The sequence below is a fragment of the Podarcis liolepis genome, assembly GCF_965112155.1.
Source record: "Podarcis liolepis genome assembly, chromosome: 2".
In the NCBI taxonomy this organism is placed as follows: Eukaryota; Metazoa; Chordata; class Lepidosauria; order Squamata; family Lacertidae; genus Podarcis; species Podarcis liolepis.
The window spans coordinates 58,819,933-58,845,803 of record NC_139555.1 but is presented as its reverse complement, the minus strand read 5'-3'; the positions used below and the strand labels follow the sequence as shown (position 1 = coordinate 58,845,803).

The window sequence follows — 25,871 nt, the reverse complement described above, 5'->3', positions numbered from 1 at the left end:
ATGGCTATAGCATTGCAGTGATTCACTTGGTGCTCCAAGCATCTGATAGGAGCACAGCTTGAGACTCCTATAAAAAAAGTGGGGTGATTTGCGGATTGAGTATGAATGATGAGGAAGAACAGTGCTGACTTTGAGACACCCCCCCCAAAAAAAGGTCTAGTTGTTAAACAGCTTTGATAGTTCCATGTAAATTACATTGCATATATACAAAACCTTCAGTTATTTGACGTAGTTGGGGAGTTAACTGGATAAACAGGTTTACCAACATATGAATATCCTGAAACTGAACTGAACTTCTTCAAATATCTGTAATTGTAATTTAAGGCTGGTATTTATTTGTTTTTATGAGGAGTGTGCATAGGGAAAAGAAATGTTAAGTGGTCCTCTTTCAAGGATATTAAGGAAGATTGTAAGGAATGTACAAGAAAATGAACGTAGGGAAGTCTAACTATCATAGCTGATTGAGTCTGATTGGCTTAAGATTTTTCAGAATAATAGAATGTTCTGGATTCAGTAAATCATTGATGGAACAATGTGTGGTTTTTTTTCAAAATAAAATAAAATAGATGAAATCCTTCTCCTGGAGTCAGAATGGCATTGCCTGGGATTTCTAAATGGGATTATACCAATGTCCCTCCTTTGGTTTCCAGAGATGCTTCTCAGATTTCTTTTGGATCAAGGTTTCAGTTTCACACATTTTTCAGAAACCCCTCTTCTCATGTTGAAAGTTTTTTTTTGTTGTTGAAAATGCTGGCTGTTGCTCAACATATCATCTGTTAGTTGTTAGCAACTAAATTCTGAGCGTTATGACTTCATTTCACTGAAGTGGAGAAAGGCAAAAGGTTTTGAAATAGGAGAAATGGTTTTCCTCAAGACATGAAATCTTTACCCCAAAAGAGGAAATAAAATTAAGCTAATCAGCATTTGGACGAAGTTAGAGTTCAGAGCTGTCAGGTATATTCACATTTGCATAGCAAAAATCCAGGTCTTGAACACCTGACAACTACATGGACTTTTTCCCTTGTCCAAAATGCTGGGGATGGGGAAGCTATCAAGCAAATTTGGAATCTTACGTCTTCTTTTTACACACAACAGATGAGAGGGATATGACATTTGCTCCAAATCAGTTTTGATGATATTAAAACCTGCGTAATAGTTCCTGAAGGGTCACGGGTGGCATTGTGGGTTAAACCAGAACCTAGGACTTGCCGATCAGGAGGTCAGCAGTTCGAATCCCCGTGACGGGGTAGCTCCCGTTGTTCAATCCCAGCTTCTGCCAACCTAGTAGTTCGAAAGCATGTCAAAGTGCAGGTAGATAAATAGGTACCACTCCGGCGGGAAGGTAAACGGCGTTTCTGTGTGCTGCTCTGGTTCACCAGAAGCGGCTTAGTCATGCTGGCAACATGACCCGGAAGCTGTCTGTGGACAAACGCCAGCTCCCTTGGCCAATAAAGCGAGATGAGCGCCACAACTCCAGAGTCGGTCCCTTTACCTTTAATAGTTCCTCAAGAATTTTCACATTGGGCGCTTAATAGTTTTAAGTGTTTTCTGTGAAGCTGATCAGTTATGTTCATATCTATGCTAGGTAAAAATGGTTTAAAGCAGGAGAGGCCAATTTGCAGCAGCTTCAGCCAGCATGGCCAATGAGTAGAGACAGGGGAGGTCTAACAGCATTTAGAGGGGAACCACATTGGCTCTTCTGTTTTAAAGCATCCGTAAAGAGGCCCTGCTAGATTGTGTTTATTTGCTTCCAAAAAAAAAAAAAAGGTTTTCTTGTTTATTGTTGTGGATGAGGGATCTCACTGGAAATCCTTTGTGCACATTAAAAGTTCCTCCGTGAATGCTGCAGTTCAACTTTTGTTTAATTACAGAAAAAGGGCATTTATTGGGCAGGGCTTTTTAAAATCAGAACGCCAGGCGGAACTCCTCGAGCTAGCTGTGAAAGTGCTACTCAAGGACCCTTAAAATGGAGCGTGTGCGTGACCACACAATCCTGTGCACACCTACTGAGACGTAAGCCCCATTGAGCTCAATGAGTTTTGCTCCAAGATAAATGCAGAACAGCAGGCTGAGTGCGCGGAACATAATGCTTCTCCCTCTGTGCTCCTCATTTTACTTCTTTCTGTTCTTCACAAGCTTCTACCCTTCCTCTTAAACCACACTTTCTTCCCGAGTCTGAAAAGGAAGTGGGGTGCGTAGACTTCCCTGAAGGGCCATTAGGAAACAGTGCTTTCAAAATTGCTTCCTGCACATGGAGAAAAACTTCATTCTTTTCAAAAACAGGTGCCCCCTGAAAGAGACCGATAAAGGACAAATAAAATATTCCTTTCAGATATTGAAGAGCAACACTTAACAGAGACTCTCTGGTTACGATATAACTTCTCTGTATACAGTGGTACCTCGGGTTAAATACTTAATTTGTTCCGGAGGTCCGTTCTTAACCTGAAACTGTTCTTAACCTGAAGCACCACTTTAGCTAATGGGGCCACCGCCGCCGCCAGACCACGATTTCTGTTCTCATCCTGAAGCAAAGTTCTTAACCCGAGGTACTATTTCTGGGTTAGCGGAGTCTGTAACCTGAAGCGTATGTAACCTGAGGTACCACTGTAGTTGTATCAGATGTCAAGAGTAAAAAAGGCAAATTTGTTACTAGTGCATAATAAATAAATTTGTCCCCACTTGGAGGAGATCCACTGAAATTGACATACAGTCGTACCTTGGAAGTCAAACGGAATCCATTCCAGAAGTCCGTTTGACTTTCAAAATGTTTCAGAAACTGAGGCACAGCTTCCAATTGGCTACAGGAAGCTCCTGCAGCCAACAGAAGCCCCGGAAGTCACGACGGACGTTTGGGTTCCAAAGAACGTTTGCAAACCGGAAACAATCATGTCCAGGTTTGCATTTGGGAGCCAAAACATTCAACCTGCAAGGCATTCAAATTCCAAGGAACGACTCTACTTGACTAATTTGGGGTCATTGATTTCAATGAGTAGTATGTGAGAGGAATTGATAATAATAAAATACACTCTATATATATTGCGGGGCCTGCTTGAAGCAGAAGGCAGAGGGAAGATGAGGTGCTCATCACTTTAGCTGTCCCAAATGTATGTTGTCAGGATAAGATCAATCTGCCTTCCCAAAGCTGGTGGAGTTGCTTTTCCATTTCTGTTCTGCAGCCTCATAGTTCCCTCAGGGCCTCACTCTGTCTCATCAGTGCTTCTTGCTGCACACTGTGGATTTGGCTTGCTGGCAAGGGATGCCATATTAACCAATATTCCATGCCTGGATATTCCATCTCTGACCTGTACACATAGTTTATTATATTATAGCTCTGTCCTCCAGAGGAGGGGGGCATGATGAATCCTGAGTAAGAACTTCTGAGTTTAGCTTCAGTTTTTCTGTATATGAGAGGAATAGGATTGGATGCTCAGGAATAAGTTATTTACCCCTCCAGTGACCTTGCTGTGCTCAAGATGAACTTGGAGAGAAGTTTCCTTCCAAGGAAGAAATGTACTGTAATATTACTAGACGATTGGCACCATGAGAGTTTTTCCTCTGGGGTTAACAGCTCCATGACTGGGGTATTAGATATTGAAACTCCACCCATTTGCTGTTGTCCCAGTAAAAACCCAGGCCCTCAGCACCTGATCTTGGGGTGTACATGGTCCGTCCTCCCTCCATTTTCTCCTTGCAGCAACGCTGTAAGGTACAGTGGTACCTCAGGTTAAGTACTTAATTCATTCCGGAGGTCCTTACTTAACCTGAAACTGTTCTTAACCTGAAGCACCACTTTAGCTAATGGGGCCTCCTGCTGCTGCCGCGCCGCTGGAGCCCGATTTCTGTTCTCATCCTGAAGCAAAGTTCTTAACCTGAAGCACTATTTCTGGGTTGGCAGAGTCTGTAACCTGAAGCGTATGTAACCTGAAGCGTATGTAACCTGAAGCGTATGTAACCTGAGGTACCGCTGTACATTAGGCTGAGAGACAGTGACTGCTCCAAGGTCTCCCCCACTGAAATCCTTACAGCAACGCTGAATAATTATTATTCCTTCCCTCCCCAAGAGGGTGCTTGATGACTCACAGTTAAATGTTTGAACTGCCTCTCTTGAAAAATATTGTGTTTGAGTTGGCGCAAGCCAATGAACTGAAAGACTGATTTGCTGCTCACCATTTGCATAGGCAAGTTGTCACTTGAAGCTACAGCCAGTGAATGATGGGCGTGCATCAATTCTCAAACTAGTACACAAGACCTCATCAGCACATGCTGACCTAGCAGGGTACTCCCAAGTACTCCCAAGCCCTAAGATCTGCCCTGTTGTTAATATGCTATCAAACATAAAGGATTGTGTTTTCGTTCCTCCTTGACCTTGGAGACCACTTGGCTTACGGTAGCAGAGTCCTATTGGACGCAGGTGAGAAAAGGAGCAGAAGTGGGTTCCTTGGGGTATTACAGCATCTGTACCACTGCAGGTGTTTAGCTCCTATAATACATGGCCTTAGGGCTGATTCATGTGTTACAATTCCAGGCAGGAGGTGATAATAGCAAAACAATTTCGCTGCCTTGTCTGGAATTATGACAAGTGACTTGACCCTGAATATTCAACGCGCAGGGATGCTGTGAGCATTAATAGCGCCTTATAGAAATGACATTCAATATTGAATTAACTTTCCAGGCTTTTAAATTAAAAGTTGGTCTGTCATAAAAAAAAATTTAGCCACACATGTGTGGAATCGTGTTAAGTCATCAACCTAGAGAAACAAAATACTCTCTCAGTACCACATCTTTTAGAAATATGACACTGAACAATTCTTAATATCATTGATAAAAATACATCTGTTGCTGTAGTCAAAGGTTTTCCAGTAAGTGTCATAACAGGCTTATCACAGGAATATTATAAAGGGCAGCTTAGCTAGTATATGTACTGAAGCTAATCCTTTATATCATGCAAACTATAGTTTAATGGTTTTCTTTTTTTTCACTAGAAATTATTGCCTTCCCTACATATTCCCCAAAGCGGGTGCATGTTACACATGTAATCTGTTTTTATCTGTTAAAGAATAAATGATTAAATAACACTCATGCCACTTGATATTTTTTATGTATGAATGCATGGAAGACTCCTAATAGTTAGGCAAAACGGACTACCCAAGATGTACAGAATATGTATTAAAACATGAAAATATCCATAGTTGTTTCTGTATTTCAGTTAGGTTAAAAAACATTAGTATTTCTGGTTTGAAAATCTGGAACATTGTGCAAAAATGATCTGGACCAAAAGATAGATTAAAAAAAAATACAACACACACCAGACAAATACAGTTATGTATTAGGTCTTTCCTTAGTTCCCAACAAATAATTTCTCTTATATTGGTTTGTTATCTTTTAGTTTTGTCATCAGAATAAATAGGCTGTCATATAGGCTGGCCGATTCCACATCCATGTTTTCCACATCCATCCAATGCATTCTCAGGAAATCGTTTGTTAGGTGAGCGTTTGCATAATGAGTTGACAATTTTAATTGATTCCTACTGGGAAATTTCTAATGCATTTTGACCCCAAAATGATGACAAAACCCAGGGAAACCCTCTGAAATCTTGCAAAGGCAAAGAAGAAGTGCTGTCTTGATCCTGTTGTGAGACAGGTTAAGTTTTGTACATAAATTCCTATGGTCTTTTTATAAATCCGGAGGATTAATAACAGAGCCAGGGTTGCGTATCTATGATTACAATCTACTATCGGGCAAATAATACTGTGGTTTGTGACCACGAGGTACTTGGAGAGTCAGGCGGCTGCATACCTTTTGTCAGCTGCTAGAAAATCAACTATATGCTACTTTGTCCCCTTATTCACCAAACAAAGGCCAGGTGTTTTTCTTTTGTTTTGAATTGAGAAAGTCTTCTTTTCCTTGACAGCGGAAATTCTTGAATTGGCTGGAAATGCCGCACGGGACAACAAGAAGGGTCGTGTCACACCTAGACATATCCTGTTGGCTGTAGCAAACGATGAAGAATTAAATCAGGTAAAAAGATTTCCCTTTTGAGTCTTTCCTTTCACTTCTTCACCCAAAGTCGTAATTCAGAATATAAGGAGTAGTTTACATGAATGGGAAATGTATCAGCAACTCTTCAGGTTGAAATTGTCACACAATCTCCCTGCTGTTGAGTTTTTCATCTGTGCCTTTCCCTTGCCTTTGGCGCCTGGTTTCTCCCAGTTTCAAAGCCATTCAGCATTGCCTGTTTGTTCCGTTTCCATTTAAGCTGTTGAAAGGCGTCACCATAGCCAGTGGCGGTGTATTACCAAATATTCACCCAGAATTGTTGGCGAAGAAACGGGGTTCGAAAGGAAAACTGGAAGCGATCATCACTCCGCCGCCGGCGAAAAAGGCAAAATCCCCATCACAGAAGAAAACCACAACAAAGAAAACGGGCGGCAAGAAAGGAGCAAGAAAGTCTAAGGTATGCTTCCATTTCTTCTACAGCCCAGTTCTACGTTTGTTTACCTGGAAGCAAACCTCCTTGTGCTTCATGAGACAAAGTTAGTGCTTGTGTATAACATGGATTATTTCTAGCTGTCTGGATGACACTTGATCCGACCCTAGCTAGTCGCAGAAGCAGCCTGCCAGGTGAGGTGGAGTTGCTGTGGCAGGTGGGTTACTGTTGCTTACTGGGTGGGAGGGAGAGGCGGTGGAGAGGTTGGCATCATGCAAATGTGCTGGTGGAGCCAACCCTATGTGCCTACTGACCTATTTGCCCCATGCTGACCTCCCCTGCACCTCTTCTCTCCCTCTCTCTTTCCTGGTAAGCAGCCACAACCCACCTGATAGAGTAGCGCTATCTCCCCTCCTGGCAAGCCACTTCTGCCTTATAAATGTTACAGGCGACATGCTATAGAGAGCAGTGGGCCATATACCGCTTGGTCATTCTGTGGAGGTGAAGGTGAGCACATTATAGATTCTAGAACATTTAGTTTCCTAATGTACCCTTTCTAACAGGGATGGGGAACCTCTGGCTGCAGGCTGCATTTGGTCCGCCAAGCTGTTTCCTCCAAGCCATGCCTACCTGCCCCACACCTGACGTCTTATGCAATATCAGGGGCAGGGCAGGTAGAGATGTGGTTGGATTGGTTTCTCATGTAGCCGAACACTGCAGAAGTCTGGCTTGAACTCCCTTCGCTTCAGCTGATGGGTGAGGAGGTCAGCCCTGCTTCGTTCAGGTATGCGAGCAAGTTTCCCACAGAGAACTTGCTGGTGCACCCAAACCCTGCAGAAAGCAGCATTGATCTTCACACACGTCAGCACAGGGAGTTCAATCTGCTTCGTTGCTCTCTCCCTCCTCCCCCGCAACCCAACAGGCCAATGTTGACTGGTGAGCAGGACAATCCACTTGTCAGTCAGCTGACATCATTATGACATCAGGTGACTGAGAGGTGGGTAGTTCCACCGGCCTGCCAGAGTTGACCTACAGGGCAGCAGCATATAAAGATCTGGCCCACTGGGCCCAAAAGGTTATCCACTCCTGCTTTATACCATGATTACAAAAGCAGAATTCTTCAACAGCTTTACATGGAAACAGAAGATGTTGTCTTCTTGAGCTATCTAGCTTCACTGGCAGTGGCTCACCACTCTTTCAGATAGGAATCTTTTCCCAGCCCTGCCTGGGACTGAACCTGCGACCTTCTTCACGCAAAGGAAATTTACGCAAATAAAAATATCCTTTGTTGCTTATACTTTTGGGGAAGAAACAAACACAATATGGGTTTGCCTTTGGTGACATTACACCTTTAGAGGAATCCAATCAAGAGTATTGTTTTAGCTATACGAGAGTCACTCAGCTGAGATGTGTCGGAGACAGATTCCCACTCGCATTGCTATATGGATGGTAAAACGCATTCCGTATACTAAAGCGTATGGATTACCAACACAGTGAGAAGTTTTATTTGTATCTAAAATTTGTGAATACATCTAGCATGTGTCTAGTCTAGCAGTGGGGGCTTTGCAAACTTGTCCCCTCTGTGGAGTAGCTGCTATAGAGTAGTATGCATGCACTTCATGAGCATATGATTAGTTGTGCTGCGTTGGCCTGTTTAATTGTGGATTTTACTAACTGATTGCTTGGTTGATTTTGACTGAGAAGAAACAGGGAGAAGTCAGCAAATCAGCAAGTGCTGACAGCACAACAGAAGGCACCCCGACAGATGGCTTCACCGTCCTTTCTACAAAAAGTCTATTCCTTGGGCAGAAGGTAGGTTTGTGCAATATGTTCACAGTTTTTAATAGTACATAGCTAAATAGATATACAGGATTGCTTGTCCAGTGCTTGTCCTGCCCAGAGCAGACCCACTGAAGCTAGTAAGCTGGCACACTTAGGCTTATCAATTTAATTGGGTTTACTCTGTGTAGAAGTTAGTTGGGTGCAACGCACAGTATTACTTAGGAGCGACTTCCTTGCCTCTTCAATGGCTTGGCAGACACCCAACTTCCCCATTCTCCCCCACCTGCTGTGATTAACACATCTGGCCAACTATCCTCTTGGAAACAATGGAATCTTTTATATATATTTTTGAAGATTGCACTCATTATTTCTACAGTACACATAGCACCAAGTGGTATGGGGCGAGGGAGAGAAAAGGGACGGAAAGTCCAAAAAAGATTGCTGTCTAAATATAAAACAAACAGGAGAATATAAATATAAAACAAAATAAATATAAAATATCTAAATATAATAATATAAAACAAAATAATAATATAAAACAAAATAAATATAAAATATCTGTCTAAATATAAAACAAACAGGAGAAGGAGAAGGAGAAATGAAGGTAGGAATGGATGACTATGGGCAAATGCAGCTGCACGTAATTTAAAATGTAGTTAGATTCAGGGGTTAAGCCAAAGGCCTCACAGAAAATATGGGGTTTCAGTAGCAATATGAAAGGGGAGGAAGAAGTGGTAACACATAAAAGTTCAGGGAGCCATGCTAGGGAGGCAGGAAGGGGAAATGGGTGGAGTCATAAATATTCCCACTCGTGCAATGAGGCTTCCCTGCTCCTTCCCAAAATCTGCTCTGGAGGATCAGGAAAACCCCCAGAAGAGTGTGTGAGGAGAAGGGAAGGGAGGGCTATCAGGCAAGATGGAAATCTATTCACCTTAGCACTACATTGAATCCCCTCCATGGTGCCCAGCAAGAAAGCTCTGAGTGGTTGGTAGTAGTAGAGGGGAAGGAGTTGAGGACAGGGGAGGAAAGGTGTAATGGGAAAGAAAAGGAGAAATGTATTGTGGACAGATGCTATAGAGAGCTTTAAAAGGGGCATCGTGGAATCAGCAAAGTAAAGAATTCTGGTGGTGGAGTTTTGGATAGATGTGAAAAGACTGACTAGCGAAGGAGAGGGAGGAATAAATAAACAAAGCTATGTGCCTAGCTAAAAAGGTTAATTGTGATAATGACTGATGCCGACATCCCTGGATGCAGGTGGTCACCAGAGGAGCACACTTAGCCTCCTAGTTGAAGGCAACAGCATGCTCTGTGATTTAAAAAGCATCTGCACATCACAGCGTACTTGTTTTAGCAAACTTGTGCTGAAAATGAAATGGCTTTGCTATATAGTCATCTATGTCTATAAGGCCCTGTTGATACGGCCCCAGTAAATTAAATTTTGGAGAAAAATGCCAGGTGGCATTGCACTAATTAATTCAGTAAATACGTTTGCGGTCTTTCATTCCAACATGCCTTACAATTTAGCTGGCATGCAATATGTGTTTTCCAAGCATAGTTGCCAGTTAATGATAATTTGGAGATTTTTGCAGGGTTGGAGGCATTTGCAGTGAGATTGCTTAACCCTTCTTCCATCTGCTGAGTCTCCTGCAAGCATCCTCCAAAGTATTTCACACACATTCGAGCTAACTCCTAATACTGGAAATGCCCATCCAGAGGAGAGAAAAAAATTGGATAGTGATTGAAAGGAAAAATCAGTGGTGCGAGAAGGGTTAAGCAGCTCTCCTTCCCAGCCTCCTCCACAAAGGCCTGTCCCTCCTGCGTTAAAAGTTAAGAGGCAAATGCAGAATTGGAAACTCTGCAATTGCCTTGTAATATCGTGTAGATCCGTTCTTATTGCATGAACCAAAACACTCTGGAAAGGTTTCAGAAACTTGATTGTATGCCTGTGTTACAGTGAGAAAATGCTTTAAAGTGGGGTGTTACATGTTCAGTTACATAAATCACAAAATGATATGTTCCTTTTGCTGTCTTACCAGGGGTGCGCTTTCTTCTAGCTAATTATTATTTCATATTGAATAATAGTCCCTTTCCCCAGTGAAGAAAGTAGCTTGGAAGGCATGTTTATATGTGCATCTAACCTCCAAAGTCATGTTTTTCATTTGGAAATGGAGAAGGTTTAGGGATTTGCACTGAGAAATGCTAACCTTTTGTATTTGTTGATATTTTGTATGTCTATTACCTGCGTGTTTTTTTGTTCTACTGAAGAAAATATTATTTTAGTATTTTGTCAAGCTTCATCCGCCACACATTAAAAACTACATTTAGTTCTAATTCTGGTTACAACAAGGCTGGTTTATGAACATATTAAGAAATTGAGTCCCTGGGGAATTCTCACAAGTTAGCAACACGAAGTATCTTTATTCAGTGTCTGATTTTTGCTCTCTCTCTCTGCCAACACCAGTTGTGCCAATGCAAGGCTCAAACAGTAGAGTATGAGAAAACATAGAAATTATTATAAGTGCATGAAGTAATTCCCATAGATTCTGTTTAAAAACAGGCCTCAGCATAATTCATTCCAATTCAGAATAAATACATATCTTACATTCGAAAACTGCAGGAATAACTATTGCACACACATCTCTGACTCCCAAGCCTGTATTCTGATTCTCCATCTGCACCACTCCCTTCATTTCAGTTGACTCCTTACTTCCACTTGGAAGGCTGGGCTGCTCCCCACAGCATGTCAATGCTTTTTGGCACTTCGTATTTTGTTTGCATTTGAAAAACGGCTATTTTATTTTTCTCACTTCCCATTGACAAAAAAATAAATTGGAATAAGTAGTAATACAAGAGGGGACTTTGACAGGTGGGTGGCCCTCCCCACCTGTCAATCATGTGACTCACAATGGCTTTGTGTCAAATTTGGCCCGCAAGGCAGTTCCTGATATGGATCTGGCCCATGGAGCCAAAAGGGTTCCCTGTTCCAAAGAATGTAAGGTACAAATCATGTTGGGGTTTTTAAAAGTACAAAATTGGGAGCCTATGCCACATAAACATTCCCATTTGAAGATTTAATCCTGGGAAGATTTTTTTTAAAAGGCTTCACCTGAAAGAATATTCTGAAAATACCATCAAGAAGGCACCAGGAAAGACTCTTGTAGGGAGGACATTCCATAACTGGGGGGTGCCACCACTGACAAGGCCCTCTCCCTAGCAGCCACCCACCTCACTTTACTTGGTGGGGGCTTCCCTACCAAACTGACTCATGTGAAAGCTCTTATACTTGGTTTCCTGCAGCATCCTGCGAAGTAGAAAGGGGACATTGTCTTATTTTGGTTACCCATTTATAGAAAGTTTACCGTGCCCATTGCACACTAGGTTCATTGGGGCTTGATTCCCAAATAAGAGAGCACTGCAGCCTTAAGGTATATCCTTATTGAAATTACACACACATGCAAAACCATCCCTTCTCTTCCCTACCCACCATATGCAACAGTGAACCAAAATGTCCGTTGGTTGCACGTCATTGTAAGCAGATCAGATACATGTCGTCTAAAATTTCTGGTCACTTCCTGTAGTTGCAGTAGCAGGTGGTGGGGTGGGATGCCACTGCTCAGGTTGGTTGCTGCTACTTATTTGGGGGCAGAGGGGGAGAGGCGAAACCAGGGTGGTGCAAACACGCCAGCAGAGAGAATCCAGCAGTCCTGCCAGCGGGTTTGCACCACATCAACCTCTCTGCTGCTTTACCCCTCTAACTCCCGGTAGGCAGTCGTGACATGGCCAGTCAGAGTTGAAGTCAGCGCTAGTGCCCCAACATCCACTACTGCCTCCTAGGAAGCCAGCAGAGGTGCTAGCTAGGGACCGGACATCCCAGCCTCTTGCCAGCTCATCCCCATCAGGCATCAAAGCTTGGCAAGTTAAAACTCTGACCTGACACAAGTGCTTCCTTCCCATGCACAGAGTCATGTCCGAGTCTTGAGTTTGAAGCATATTTCATTTTGTTTGTTTACCAGTTAACCTGCCATTTATTTCTGCACCTTTGTTTTGCAGTGATGCTACCCCCACCTGCGTTGCAAGTCTTACTTTTCTACAGCTTCTCTGTGATTTCCCAACTGTCCTGTCGTTATTTCCCACCTCATGCTTTTCTTTTCAGCTGAACCTTATTCACAGTGAAATCAGTAATTTAGCCGGCTTCGAAGTGGAGGCCATTATCAATCCCACCAATGCTGACATTGACCTTAAAGATGATCTAGGTAAATGGGGAATGGGCTGCCATAACTAACAGTCACATGGAAATTATGGAATGCTCACACTACTCTCATGTAATAAATGCAAGATTTTGAAAGCCTCAAAATACATAAAAGGGTGGATTATTATATGTGACTATTACCTCATTAACTTATTGTTCCATAATAATCGAATGTGACTGTTGGTTCTTTTGGGGATGTTTCGTATATGGATTCTTTGAGAGCTAAAACGGTTAAATATCCGTCATCAAAATAAGTAGTTTCTCCATTCTGATGATTCTTTTCATTGAAGTAGGTAGGGATAGAAACTGATAGAGAGAGATAATGACCAATATGCTCCCCTGCTCCCTTCCCTGCTTTTAATTCAATCAGCTTCTTGTTCTATTATAAACAAAGATTATTTTAATCATACATTGTCGACACTACCTGTATTTTTAAAAAACGCTTTGCTCACAAAGAAAGTTGTCTTGTCGTTCAAAGGACATACATTTAATAATAATAATCTCATGGTTTTGTGGAGTAGCTCAATCTTCCCTAACCGGGTGTAGGTGTTTTAAACTACAACTCCCAACAAGCAGAGACATGTAATCCAGAACATCTGCAGGATACTACGTTGGGGAAGGGTGCAATAGCTTATGTTTACCTTAATTGCTTTTAGGTCAGTATACAACACTTTGTCCTTTTTTTAAAAAAAAAAACCCAGACAGTTAACAACACATAAATACTAATACTTTTTTTAAAAAAAATTAAAAGCCAATAAATACAGCACAGACTACATTTAAAAACGAGTTGATGTCAATGACCAGTAAAGGCCTGTGTGAATAAACATATCTCCAGGAAACACTGCAGAGTTGGCACGTGCCTTATTTTGCTGTGTGCAGTGGAGATTACTGTTTTTAATGATTCCACAAGTTTTTAATAGTTTCTTAATGAAACAGTGAATTTGATTTTGACAACCTGATGATTTTTCTCAATGCTAGTATGTGCATCAGTAGACAGAGGGCACAAGAAAGTTTTACTTAGACCAGTCTTCACCTAAAATATTTTGTGGTTTTTCCTTATCTTTGAAATTTAAACAAATTATCAAAGTGAAAGTGATGAACTGTTTATAAAATAGTAATGAATAAACTTTATCATAACTTCAAATAACGTGGTCTTAGGCTGTAAATTAACACACACACACGTTTCTAATTTCAGGCAAGTTTTACAACAGGCACCATCCAACCAAAGTTAAGCACTTTCATAACACAATCCTATACATGTCTACTCGGAAGTAATTCCCATTGAATTCAGTGGGGCTTACGCCCAGGTAAGTCTATATAGGATTGCAGCCTTAGTCCCATTGGGGGACTTTGGGAAAATTCAGCAACTCAATATTTTCAAGAGACCCACATAAGTCGACTGGATCATGGCTTACCCCCAATATGTCTAGGTAGTTGTGTACAGAAAAATGAAAATAATCATCAAACTGGAGAAGCTAGTTGTTTTGTTGGGCTGGATTATCCAGGTATTGGATGTTGTTACCACATTCCGTAAGATTCCAGTTTCACAGGTTTCGGCAAGGTCAAGAAGGTTGTAGCTGCTGTTGACACATGCTGAAACGCTTGCCTTGTCCTTGTCCTGTCGGTCAGCTGCTAAAGTGGATGTATTTGATACTTCTCTGTGTCCTCCTTACATTCCGCCCTTTTCTTCGCATACACCTGTACAAAGATTTTTTGGGTTTGGTTGTTATTGTTAATGGCACACATTTTGAAGCCCAAAGGTAGGATAACGAGGAAATGTAGATCCTGTTTTGGGTCTTTGACCAACATGGTTGATGCACATTTGTTTACCTGTTGTAGTTGCAAGTTGTTCAGGCTGACATTGCCACGATCGACAGTGATGCTGTCGTTCACCCGACAAACTCTGACCGGTGGTGAAGTAGGTAATGGAGAGTTCGGTGCTGCAGAGTTTGTATGTGTATGCATGAACCAATCAGCAGCAACAAGCTTGCCCCTGTGGATCGGCATTCTTTTCTCACTTCCAGCAGTCCTGCCCTGTACTGAGTAAAGTCAGGGCCAAATTGGTTAAATGCAAGATGCCTGTCCAATCAAGACCTGGACCATCACTTCGCCTCACTGGCTTTGTTTTCCTGTGCAAAGCACATTGAGGTTAATATTATGGAAGAGGGAGGAAATAGGCTCTCACTAATAACAGAATTGAGGGACGCGGGTGGCGCTGTGGGTTAAACCACAGAGCCTAGGACTTGCCGATCAGAAGATTAGCGGTTCGAATCCCCACAACGGGGTGAGCTGCCGTTGCTCGGTCCCTGCCCCTGCCAACCTAGCAGTTCGAAAGCATGCCAGTGCAAGTAGATAAATAGCGGGAAGGTAAACGGCGTTTCAGTGCACTGCTCTGGTTCGCCAGAAGCGGCTTAGTCATGCTGGCCACATGACCCAGAAACTGTACGCTGGCTCCCTCGGCCAATAAAGCGAGATGAGCGCCGCAACCCCAGAGTCGGCCACGACTGGACCTAATGGTCAGGGGTCCCTTTACCTTTTTAATAACAGAATTGGAGATCTTTAAGACACATTCATCACAACTACCCATAATTATTGGGGGGGGGTGTGTACAGTTCCACTGGTGTAGTCAATTTAAAGCATTCTTGAAGGCCCATTTAACTCAATACATTTCCCACATGCTTTTTAAAACAGGTATGTAGAGGGGGTCCACAAAATACTCAAAAGATTTTTGTTTCTTGTCTCATTAGGTAGATGTCTGATTTTTCAGAAGGTACAAAAAGTACACCTTTACACATTTTTTTTAGGAAGCCATCCTCACTTAACTGGCAAGCTTGCAGCTTTAGAAACCCTGCAATTTTTCATTAGCCTGCCGGGGCCTAGTTCTGATATTTCTCTTCCCACACGCTCCAAAGGCCATGTGACATGTGATCCTAACTGGCTTACACAAAATTGCACATGGAACAGCATAGGCAAAAATGCATCCTAAATAATAGGTTGTAGCTCGGCTAAGTTAGTAACGCCTATTCCCACTGAAATCAATGCAAATAGTTAGTTATTATTTCATTGGGATCCAAATGAGACTTAGTTAGTCTAGCCAAGCCCTTCTTTTCTAAGAACTGCAAGTTTGTGTTAACCTAGCTTGCCGTACATCAGGAAAATTCCTGACATGTCCTGGTTTTCAGGTGTAAAAATGGCGTCAGGGGGAATTTTGTAATGGAAAACCCAAGTGTATGGAAACGTGATGGAAAAAGCAGCAGAAGCAGCCCAAAAACCTGAAAATCGCTATTTTGGGGTTAGGTGGCCTTCTTAAAAAAAAAGAGAAAAAGTTCAACAATTTTTGGTGGTTTCCTAAAAAAAAAAAAAAAACAACAACAACTCAACTTTGCGGGTGTCAGGAATTTTGGTTTTTGAAATATGACAACCTATAATGCCTTCATGTCAAGTCTCTAGTTGTGGGTGGGAAACCTGGGTTGTTTCATTCAGTAGCACACAATCTTCTAATTCCCTTTGACTGCTGGAAGGAAGAACAGAAGTGCACACATGCTTAGCTTCAAATGATTAACTCTTATCCATAAAGGCCTTCTAACCACATTATATTTTGGGGGAATATCGCAACAATTTTGCAGACTTGAATTTCTGCATAGCCTGTAGTCACCATTTTGCCAATGCCTGCTTTGTCAGCATGAAATAATGACTTTATTCTGTGGAAGTAACACATATATTTATGCCTGTGATGAGCGAGGAACCATTTAGCTGCAAGGTGCGAAGCTAATGTAGTGTAAAGAGTTAATACACTATTCCCATTTCTTAAGTGCAACTAACCAGCAGTGGTACAATACAGGTAGGACATGCCTCTCCAGTTTAAATGTTCCTTGTCCATTTTTAAGTAACACCATAAACAAAAATGTTTATCAGGGTTAGCAGATCTGAATAAATCATTAAAAAGCAGCCAATTTCCAATTATTTATTATAATACTTTCAACCAGTGCTTTCCCCCCGCTAGAAAAACAGGCGCTCGTACTCACCTTGACGTTGTCCCAGTAAGTGCCACACTTTTTAAGCCCCCCCCCAAAAGAGATTCCAGTACTGTGTATCCCCTGAAAAAGCACTGCTTTTAACCACTGTGGCAGTGCCATTTGACTTTTACATCTCTAATGCTAATACATATAATTGATATACGTATGCACACAGCCAAAGGTACAAGCAATTTAATGGAAGAACAAATATCTGTTCTCCTGAATGCTATTAATCAGTGTTTAAACAACCCATAGATGGAGCTCAATAAATGCAATATTCAATAATCAAACCCAAACTTGACAAAAACCATTTAATGAAACTTAGATTAGAGCCTTCTTATAAGGCAAAACCATTCAAAATAAGGTCGTACTTTACTAGAATTCTCTAGCTGCCCATTTGAGGGTAATTCAAGGTGAAGTGAACATATATATTCCTAGTAATCACTTTGCACTTGGGGAAGAGCTGCACAGAATCAATGTCTACTGGGCAGTCATTTCTGGCCAATTTAGTATTCTTTTTACAGGAATATATCCCAACATGCTTGCTAAAGGGATGTTGTTCATCCCTTCTGCTTGCCTTGCAATTGTATATTTTTCAAATTCTCTGTTGGTTACCATTCCTATAAACATTTCCATTAAGTTTGTGCTAGGAGGTTCCTTTATACTATGTTAAACCATTGGTCCATCAAGCTCAGTATAATCTACCGTGACTGGCAGTGGAGTCCAGGGTTTCAGACACAAATGTTTCCCAGCCCTACTTGGAGGTGCCAGGGATTGAACCTGGCACCCTTTGCTTGTTGTGAGCTACAGGTGTCATCTTCAGTAGCTGCAGAAGTTGTCTGCATCTTGCCCATGTGAACATATTTAAAAGAATTACTTGGAATTTCACCCTTTCCTTCCTCCAAAGAATTTAGTTCTGCTGCTGCTGTCCAGGCACTAACCAAGCCGAGGTCACCTGAAGTTTAAAAATGCCCTCAGAATATTCTTTGGACCATTCATGATTACAACAATGAATACATTAAGGGACACGGGTGGCGCTGTGGGTTAAACCAAAGAGCCTAGGACTTGCCGATCAGAAGGTCGGCGGTTCGAATCCCCGCAATGGGGTGAGCTCCCGTTGCTCGGTCCCTGCTCCTGCCAACCTACCAGTTCGAAAGCACGTCAGAGTGCAAGTAGGTAAATAGGTACCGCTCCGGCAGGAAGGTAAACGGCATTTCCGTGCGCTGCTCTGGTTCGCCAGAAGCGGCTTAGTCATGCTGGCCACATGACCCGGAAGCTGTACGCCGGCTCCCTCGGCCAATAAAGCGAGATGAGCGCCACAACCCCGGAGTCGTCCACGACTGGACCTAATGGTCAGGGGTCCCTTTACCTTTAATTATCTCTTAAGAGAATACCATAAACCTCTGAGCTGAAACTCGTTCCATATTCTTTACAAAGTAGAATAAAATGAATTAATACCTTATTAGAAGTCTGCTAAGATTAGTCTGTGTTGTCAAGCAAAACACAACACATCTTCAGTAGCGTATGCAGAACTCTTCTTTTGAGGCACAATCCCAAATCCGAACGTATTTCACTGAGCATACAATATGTGCGCTTCCATCAGAAACTGCAGTCCCCTTGTCTGTATGACTAAAGTTAATTCATTTCACAAAGTATGGCAGCATTGTGGCTTTTAATACTAACAGCCCAATCCTATGCATGTTTACTTGGGTGTAAGCCTTGCAGAGTTCAGTAGTGTGTGTAGGGTTGCAGCCTTCATACCACAGCCTGTGACCCTGAGCACATGAAAGTTCCACTGAAAGAAGCATTTTACTTCCCAAGTAAATATGTTTACAATTAGGCTGCAGGAATCAATTTGCCAAGCATCTTTCTCAATCCAGAACCCAGTGTCATTGTTTCCTTGCCTTGCTACTTGTACGACCTTTAAGCAAAATGCACTGTGGTTTGGGTGCTTATAATTAGGGAAAAAACATATTTTTTTTGAGCTACTTTATATTTCTTCTGTGTTAAAGTAAAAGCTGCAAAATAAGATCTAAACCATTTAGTGGCGGACTGCCTATGTGCAAACCTCAGGCTGTAATTGAAATTGTGCAACTCCCTTCCTACACAAGAGCAGCTTTTGTCAAGCTTCTTTAGCTGCAGTTAAGCGATTCAGCAGAGGGATATGTTCCCTAGAGAATCTCCTTATTACTGAGGCTCTTCCTCTTGGTTAAAGGTGGTTCAACAAGCTGGGCAGTTGTCAAGTAAAGCAGCCCGCTGCACTCACAAGACTGTTTCACTCCCGGGGGCCATCTGTTGGGGTCAGGGATGAAGATGAGGTGAGTTTCAAGTTCTTCTTATGGCAAACTTGTCTTTAAAGCAATCTGTGACAGAAAGGGGATCTCGCCCTCTAAGGGAAAAAGTTGGTGCATCGATCGAGTGGCACTGAATGAGCATGTTCTCTGGAACGTTGTCTGTTGCCTGGTGCAGACGAAGGCGCTAGGGATGTCACCGCCCTGCTGGCCGACATTGAGAATTGCATCAGAAAATACTTTCAGACAGGAAGAAAATGTGTGGGAGGGTGATCTTTTAAAAAAAAAAAAAAGAGAAAGTGAGGGAGAGAATAGTTATTCTGGACTCGTCCCCAAAGGTTTAGATCTTACTTTGCAGTCCCCAAAATCTTTTTGCTCGGAGAAATGATGCCATGTAATTGCCTGAAGTGATGAATGCTCCCTCTTGGATGCGGAACAGTCACAACTCTATCCTTGTGCAGGGAGCACTTTGGAGAAGAAAGGCGGAAAAGAATTCCTGGAGGCCGTGGTCGAACTTCGCAAAAAGAACGGGCCATTGGACACAGCTGGAGGTGCAGTTTAAATCCCTGAGAGATTGGGGTGGGGGGAACGTGAGTGAAATGTCTCTCTCTATGTGTGTATCATAGACTCCCAGTTGGCCTTTGCAGAAATTAATTATGGAAGAGTTGGGTTAAACCACAGAGCCTAGGACTTGCTGATCAAGAAGGTCAGCGGTTCGAATCCCCATGACGCGGCGAGCTCCCGTTGCTCAGTCCCTGCTCCTGCCAACCTAGCAGTTCGAAAGCACATCAAAGTGCAAGTAGATAAATAGGTACCGCTCCGGCGGGAAGGTAAATGGCGTTTCCGTGCGCTGCTCTGGTTTGCCAGAAGCAGCTTAGTCATGCTGGCCACATGACCCGGAAGCTGTCTGCAGACAAATGCTGGCTCCCTCGGCCTATAGAGCAAGATGAGCACCGCAACCCCAGAGTCGGTCACAACAGGACCTAATGGTCAGGGGACCCTTTACCTATACCTGTGTGCATAGTTTTAACCAATCCATAGTATGTGCATTTATTCAGGATTTTATGCTCGCATGTGGGAATCAGGGTTTAAAGATATTAGAAACACATGGGCACTTAGACATTGTCTAGAACAGCTTTTTCCAAACTGGTGTTTTGGACAGTAACTCCTACTGGTCCCATCCAACATTGGATGGGGCTGATGGGAGTTGTAGGCCCAAACCTTGGGAGGGCACCAGATTGAGGGAGGCTGATTATCAGCAATTGAACCTACAGAGGATGTTGTGTTGTGCCCAAATTTAAAGTTGGGGGAGGTAATTATGTGTTTCACAACCAGTGTGCTCAGATGGGAGATGACCATGGAGAACTGCCATTCACGTAGTTCCATTCAGTCCACTGGAATTTAAGGGTTAAAGTAGTAACTATATACATACTTCACTAGTTCAGTCACATTTGCATTTTTCAAAACATTGAGAAGATTGAAGTAAGCCATACTTACTTTTTTTCCCCAACCAGCTGTCGTCAGTGCAGGCCATGGGTTGCCTGCTAAGTTTGTGATCCATTGCAATAGCCCCAGTTGGGGTGCAGACAAATGCGAGGAGCTATTGGAGAAGACAGTGAAGAACTGCTTGGCTCTGGCAGATGAGAAGAAGCTGAAGTCAATTGCGTTTCCTTCTATTGGAAGTGGCAGGTAAGGCTGGCCTATCAAACAAAACTCTATCAGATTTGGGGTGGTTTTGTTTTGCCTTGGGCTTTATGCACCTTTGTGTTCTGCCATCCTCTTAATCTAGCCAGGCCAAAACATTTAAGATGGGTGCAAAGCAGGGACTGTGAGAGATGTGGGTGTGGCTGGGGAGGGCGTGTGGCTTGAGAATCCTGAGTCCAGATAGATTCCATGAGGGAAAATACTTGTTGGACCATCTCTGCTACTGGTGACTTCTTCCAGAGTTCAAGGCAGGTGGCAGGTATGTTTTGCTGCGTGCTCCTTGTTAAAAAGTAATGTGTGAATGATAGATGTCAACTTTCCACAACATGCTGACCTCTGGATCTTTTGGGATACCTCTCTCGTCACCCCTGGCCACTATCTGTGCTGGTTGGGGATAGTAGAAGTGGCAATAAAAAATAACTAGCTTGGGGGAAAGCTGGTTTTTCAGGAGAGTGCTTCTTTCCCTTCCCTCCAGTCTCCCTCCCAGTAAGCAGCAGTGGAAGAAAGCTAGTTTTGCATTCATCCACTCCAGAACTGTGAAAGCATTTTCCAAACACTCTGTTCCTGCCCACTTTCAAGACTGGCTGGTCCGTCTTGGAAGTGCAGGCTGAAAGAGCTTTTTCACTTTAGGCAGGAGCCAAAATAACAATATTGAAAGTAGATGGCAAATATTACACAAAACACATTTGAAGAGGTACTGCAATCTGAAAAATGGCATACTGTTTGCTTGATGGGTGGTGCCAACACTAGCGTTTTTTCAAGGAAATAGGCTACTTTTCAAAGGTTGGCTCATCTTAGCGTAGGATGTTGTCTTATACTGAGTCAGACCATTAGCCCATTAGCTCAGCAATGCAGCTGTTTAGGGTTTCAGTCGGGACATGCCAAACCCTACCTAGAGATGCCAAGGTTTGAACCAGGGATCTACATAGAAAGCAGATGCTCTCCCATTGAATTACGGCCCTTCCTGTCATTGGCTCCTTCACAGAGCTGTTTTGACCAAATTCTATCAAGTGCAGAGGGGCATGAAGGTCTTGACTTTAAAACAATAGGAAAAGGAGACAATGTTTAGTAGAACTACATTGTGTGTGATGGAAGAGAAGTTTAATATTTAAATGAGAGAGGTCACTTTCAATGACAAGTGCATTCCTTCAAAGCATGGCATGCCCACCTTGCTATTTCAGTTTACAAGTTTTAGGAAGTAACAAACCTATTTTTAAACAGGAACAGTTTCTAAGGCTAGCATTTTCTCTCTGAGCCAGCACAGGTTCTGGGACAGGCATCTGTCAAGCAGACACTCCTCATTAAACCTTCATAAACAGCCCCATTCATGTTTATGACTGAAAAATGGGTTTACATGGGCATGAGATAGATCGATATTCCCTTTTCAACAGGATAGTGGGAGGATTAGAGCATTTATAGCAGTCAGTCTGCCAGATGCTGTAATATACTAGAGCTAACTTATCTAGACCAAATGTGTAAGAGATCTCTGGAAAAAATAGTTGTAAAGTTCTGTATACCAGAACTAAAAAATAATTACTATGGGTAGTTCAGATTTCAACATCAGACCTTCTTTTAGTTCAAAATTTCAGCATTAAATAATATCTGGTTTCCATTTTAGTGTCTGTCTTCCCCAAACCACCACCCCAAAACCCTGCAATACCCTATCCCAATCATACATTGACACAGCTATGGCTGTTCGCCCATAACCACATACACACATCTCTGTACAAATGAGAAGCAGCTCTGTAAAACTGTAACATGAGCCTGCCTTATTGAGATACCCCTATTAGGACGACCAAGAATTCATTTTTCTCCTAGTATATGCAAATACAGGTGGAAATGGTTCAGAGGTAATCTAACAAAGCTTGAGTTAAAATTAACATCGCATCTGCATAAACAATATATACCGTATATACTTCTGCAAGTTTCTGTGGGGCACACTGGATGCAGTGCCATTTGTGCAGCTTGCAATTGCATGAGTGGCTTATTAGAAGCAGTATATCTGAAGGAGCGTCTCCACCCCCATCGTTCTACCCGGACACTGAGGTCCAGCACCGAGGGCCTTCTGGCAGTTCCCTCACTGCAAGAAGCCAAGTTACAGGGAACCAGGCAGAGGGCCTTCTCGGTAGTGGCGCCCTCCCTGTGGAACGCCCTCCCACCAAATGTCAAAGAGAACAACAACTACCAGATACAGATAGGTAGCCGTGTTGGTCTGCCATAGTCAAAATAAAAAAAATTCCTTCCAGTAGCACCTTAAAGACCAACTAAGTTAGTTCTTGGTATGAGCTTTCGTGTGCATGCACACTTCTTCAGATACACTGAAACAGAAGTTGCCAGATCCTTCTATCAGACTTTTAGAAGACATCTGAAGGCAGCCCTGTTTCAGGAAGCTTTTAATGTTTGATGTATTACAGTATTAGGACCCTGGCACCACGATGTGAGCTTTAACCCTTTGCTTTCCCTCCTCCCACTGTGGTCCTGATCAATACACCAATGTAAATATTAAGCATGCCAATGGGGAGGAATCCAGAGATGTCAATGATTTAAAAAACAAACCAATCTGCCACACCAGGGATCTGATCCCTGTTGGGGCATCTTGCACCTCAAAATGCCCATTTTTTGTCTTTGCTAATTGTATGAATAGCATCTCATCTAGTTTGGCACTCAGTGAATCTTAACCCATAAAAGACCCATGTCTTTTATCCATCAGACTTTCCCCTGGAACTTGCAATCTAGGCATCCTGCTATAGAAGCCTGGTTACAATTTGGTAATATATATGGCAAATAAGTGTTCTTTGGAAAGTATGGTGTTGCAAATGGCAAGCTTATTGAGGTAACGTTATCTTTTTCTTTCTCCCTATTTTCTCCTAATAGGAATGGTTTCCCAAAACAGACTGCTGCCCAGCTGATCCTGAAAGCCATTTCCAGCTATTTTGTGTCAACAATGTCTTCTTCAATCAAGACCGTCTATTTTGTGCTCTTTGACAGTGAGAGTATAGGGATTTATGTGCAAGAAATGGCCAAGTTAGATGCCAACTAAGTCGTGAAAGCAAAGAGTCCCTGCCTCCTTGCCCCTCCCCCTCCAATTCTTTATTCCTCATTGTGAGACAGAGCGACCCTTATTTTAAATTTTGCTCATCTAGGGGAATAGAGGTAGGGCTTTTTTGACTTTCTAAAATGTTTTTATGTTGGCACTGATAGTTGGCATTACTGCTGTTGATGCACTGTATTCCAGGCATTGTCTGAATTTAGTGTAATCTAGGAGATTTTATAGTTTTATTTTAATGAAGTAAAGATTGATGCAGAAGTTGTTAGCAGTACATAGTCTGTTAATTGTGGAAGAAACCGGCAGACCCTATTTTGTAACTGTGTTGTGGTGCTTTTATCAAGTGGCGTTCCTTTCTCGTTTTTTTAAAAGAAGAAGAAAAGATGCTACACATCTTATTTGTGTTTACGTCTTGTCCCGATGATGGATCTGATGAGAAAAGAACCCTGTTGCCCTTAATTATAATTGCAATTTGGGATTTGTGTGAATTGATTTAGTAAAATGTTTAAAATGTTCTCGTTGGTGTGTTCTGAGTTAATGGGTTGCAAGCCTCTGACAAATTTGCACCAACAGCTGTCGGATGTGAACTTGAATGAACAAACAATGCACTTGTCTTTCAATATAAATAATTACTAATCAAGTACTAATTGATTTAGCTCTTATTATGTAAATGTGCAAAAACATCCACAGGGTTATTCTGCATTAGTTTTCAATATTCTATGGCCCTTGTTCCAAGAGGATTCACTTCCTTTTGGGCTGTGAGACATTTTCATTTCAGATCTGGCTTCCATGTTTGCCTTGCTGCATCCTTGACCTCAGTTACACATACAGAAAGCTTTGCTGGAGCCACCCAGGCAGCTAGCCGGTGGCAAATTGGTTTTTGCACACCCAAAATTTAGCAAAAAGTGTGGTACAATGTTGGGCATTTTGGAAAACTTCAAGAACATCCACAGAATGTAATTTAAGAGTTAAGAACATAAAAAAAATCCCTGATGGGCCTAAAGGGGTTCGTGTAATCATGAGATGGAGAACGTGTAGCCCTCCACAAGTTGTTGGACTTCCTGACCACTGGACACCCTGGCTGGTGCTGATGGGAGTTGGAGTCCCACAACATCTGGAGGGCCACAGGTTACCCATCCCTGACTAGCCCAACATCCTGCCTCAGTCAATGGCCAGCCAGATGCTACTAGGAAACCTACAACAGAGCTGTTGAACTGGTTGTAGGGAACAGGTAAGCATGAAATAACTGACCTGCAGGATCAAACCAAATGCCCTTAATCTAGTCCAGCATTCACCCTCCATTTCCAGCGGCAGCCAGTTACATCACAGAAACTCTCAAGCAAGGCACAAGCAAGGCTCTGTTGTCCCGCCCCACCCCCGGCACCTGGTAATCAGAGTCGTAAAGAATAAAAATATGATGTGAAGCTGCATCCTGGTTTCTGTTTTTTTAACTTGTTATCTGACACTTACTGGAAACTATTTGTGAGGCTCGCATGTATTGCTTCTAATTCCAGAAGATATATTATCAGCTCAATTGCTGCTTTTTAAAAAAATTGCCTGGTTTGGAAACTCAGAGCAGTAGAAATCATTTCACAGTGTTTTATCCAGTTGGTGTTCCTCCAGTGATGGAAGCAGAAGAGGGAGTGAGACCATTTCTTTTTATTCCGATTCTACTCTGGAGCCTGCCCTCCAGTCCCCACCCAGACTCCAAATCTGCTCTCCCAATTTTCCAGAGTGGATTAGGAGACACAGGGAAGAGAGGAATAGAAGTAAGTGGATGCACACCAATAGGATATCTCCCATGAACCGTAACGTAAGAACCCTTGAGAAACAAACTTTCTTTCAGAGTGTCTCAGATTCATCCTATTACTTCCTGCAAAGTTCTTCCTTGATGGATTTTAGCTTTGGTCATAGCATTACTGAACAGAAAGATTGCATTAAAACAAAAAGTGTGGCTGAAGATTTTATTAATGAATACTTCCTTGAAACAGATCCCAAACTCCAACTGACTTTGCTCCATCAATACTTGCATTATTAAACATTAGCTGAAAGTTAGTGTAAAAAGTAAAAAAAGGATTTTTCTAGGCTTGCATACATTCCTGAAAGTGCATTTTGTATAAATGCCACTAGATGTCAGTAAAGGGATTGCAAGAACCTGGAGAATTGCTTTGGAACTTTCCTTGTAAAACACCCAAGTTTAGTTTGTCAGCACTTTTCAAAGTGCCATGGTATCTGTGATCTCCCTAACACAAATGGAGAATTAGATGCCCTATGTTATTTGCAAGGAAAATGCTGTGGGTGTGAGAATTTGAAACTACACCATGATATTGGATGTCAGGATTGTGAAATGACTGC

The 25,871-nt window shown here is 42.4% G+C and overlaps 1 protein-coding gene and 1 long non-coding RNA gene across 3 annotated transcripts in view; one reads left to right on the top strand and one right to left on the bottom strand.

Moving 5' to 3' along the window:
- Positions 1–24,031, top strand: part of MACROH2A1 (macroH2A.1 histone) — a 45,838-nt gene extending 21,807 nt beyond the window's left edge. For both annotated transcript variants that reach the window (XM_083488211.1, XM_083488212.1), the window contains exons 3-9: positions 5,913–6,019; positions 6,258–6,455; positions 8,133–8,240; positions 12,364–12,463; positions 19,228–19,317; positions 20,281–20,455; positions 23,345–24,031. In XM_083488211.1, the coding sequence (XP_083344337.1) occupies positions 5,913–6,019; positions 6,258–6,455; positions 8,133–8,240; positions 12,364–12,463; positions 19,228–19,317; positions 20,281–20,455; positions 23,345–23,510 (944 nt within the window). In that variant the 3' untranslated portion in view covers positions 23,511–24,031. The remainder of the gene's footprint in view (positions 1–5,912; positions 6,020–6,257; positions 6,456–8,132; positions 8,241–12,363; positions 12,464–19,227; positions 19,318–20,280; positions 20,456–23,344) is intronic.
- On the bottom strand, positions 1,845–7,508 carry LOC310699783. Its single transcript, XR_014522249.1, has 2 exons — positions 7,059–7,508; positions 1,845–2,290 (listed from the first exon to the last, which is right to left on the bottom strand). It is a non-coding gene; the product is annotated as an uncharacterized lncRNA (long non-coding RNA).
- Positions 24,032–25,871: the final 1,840 nt, after the last annotated feature.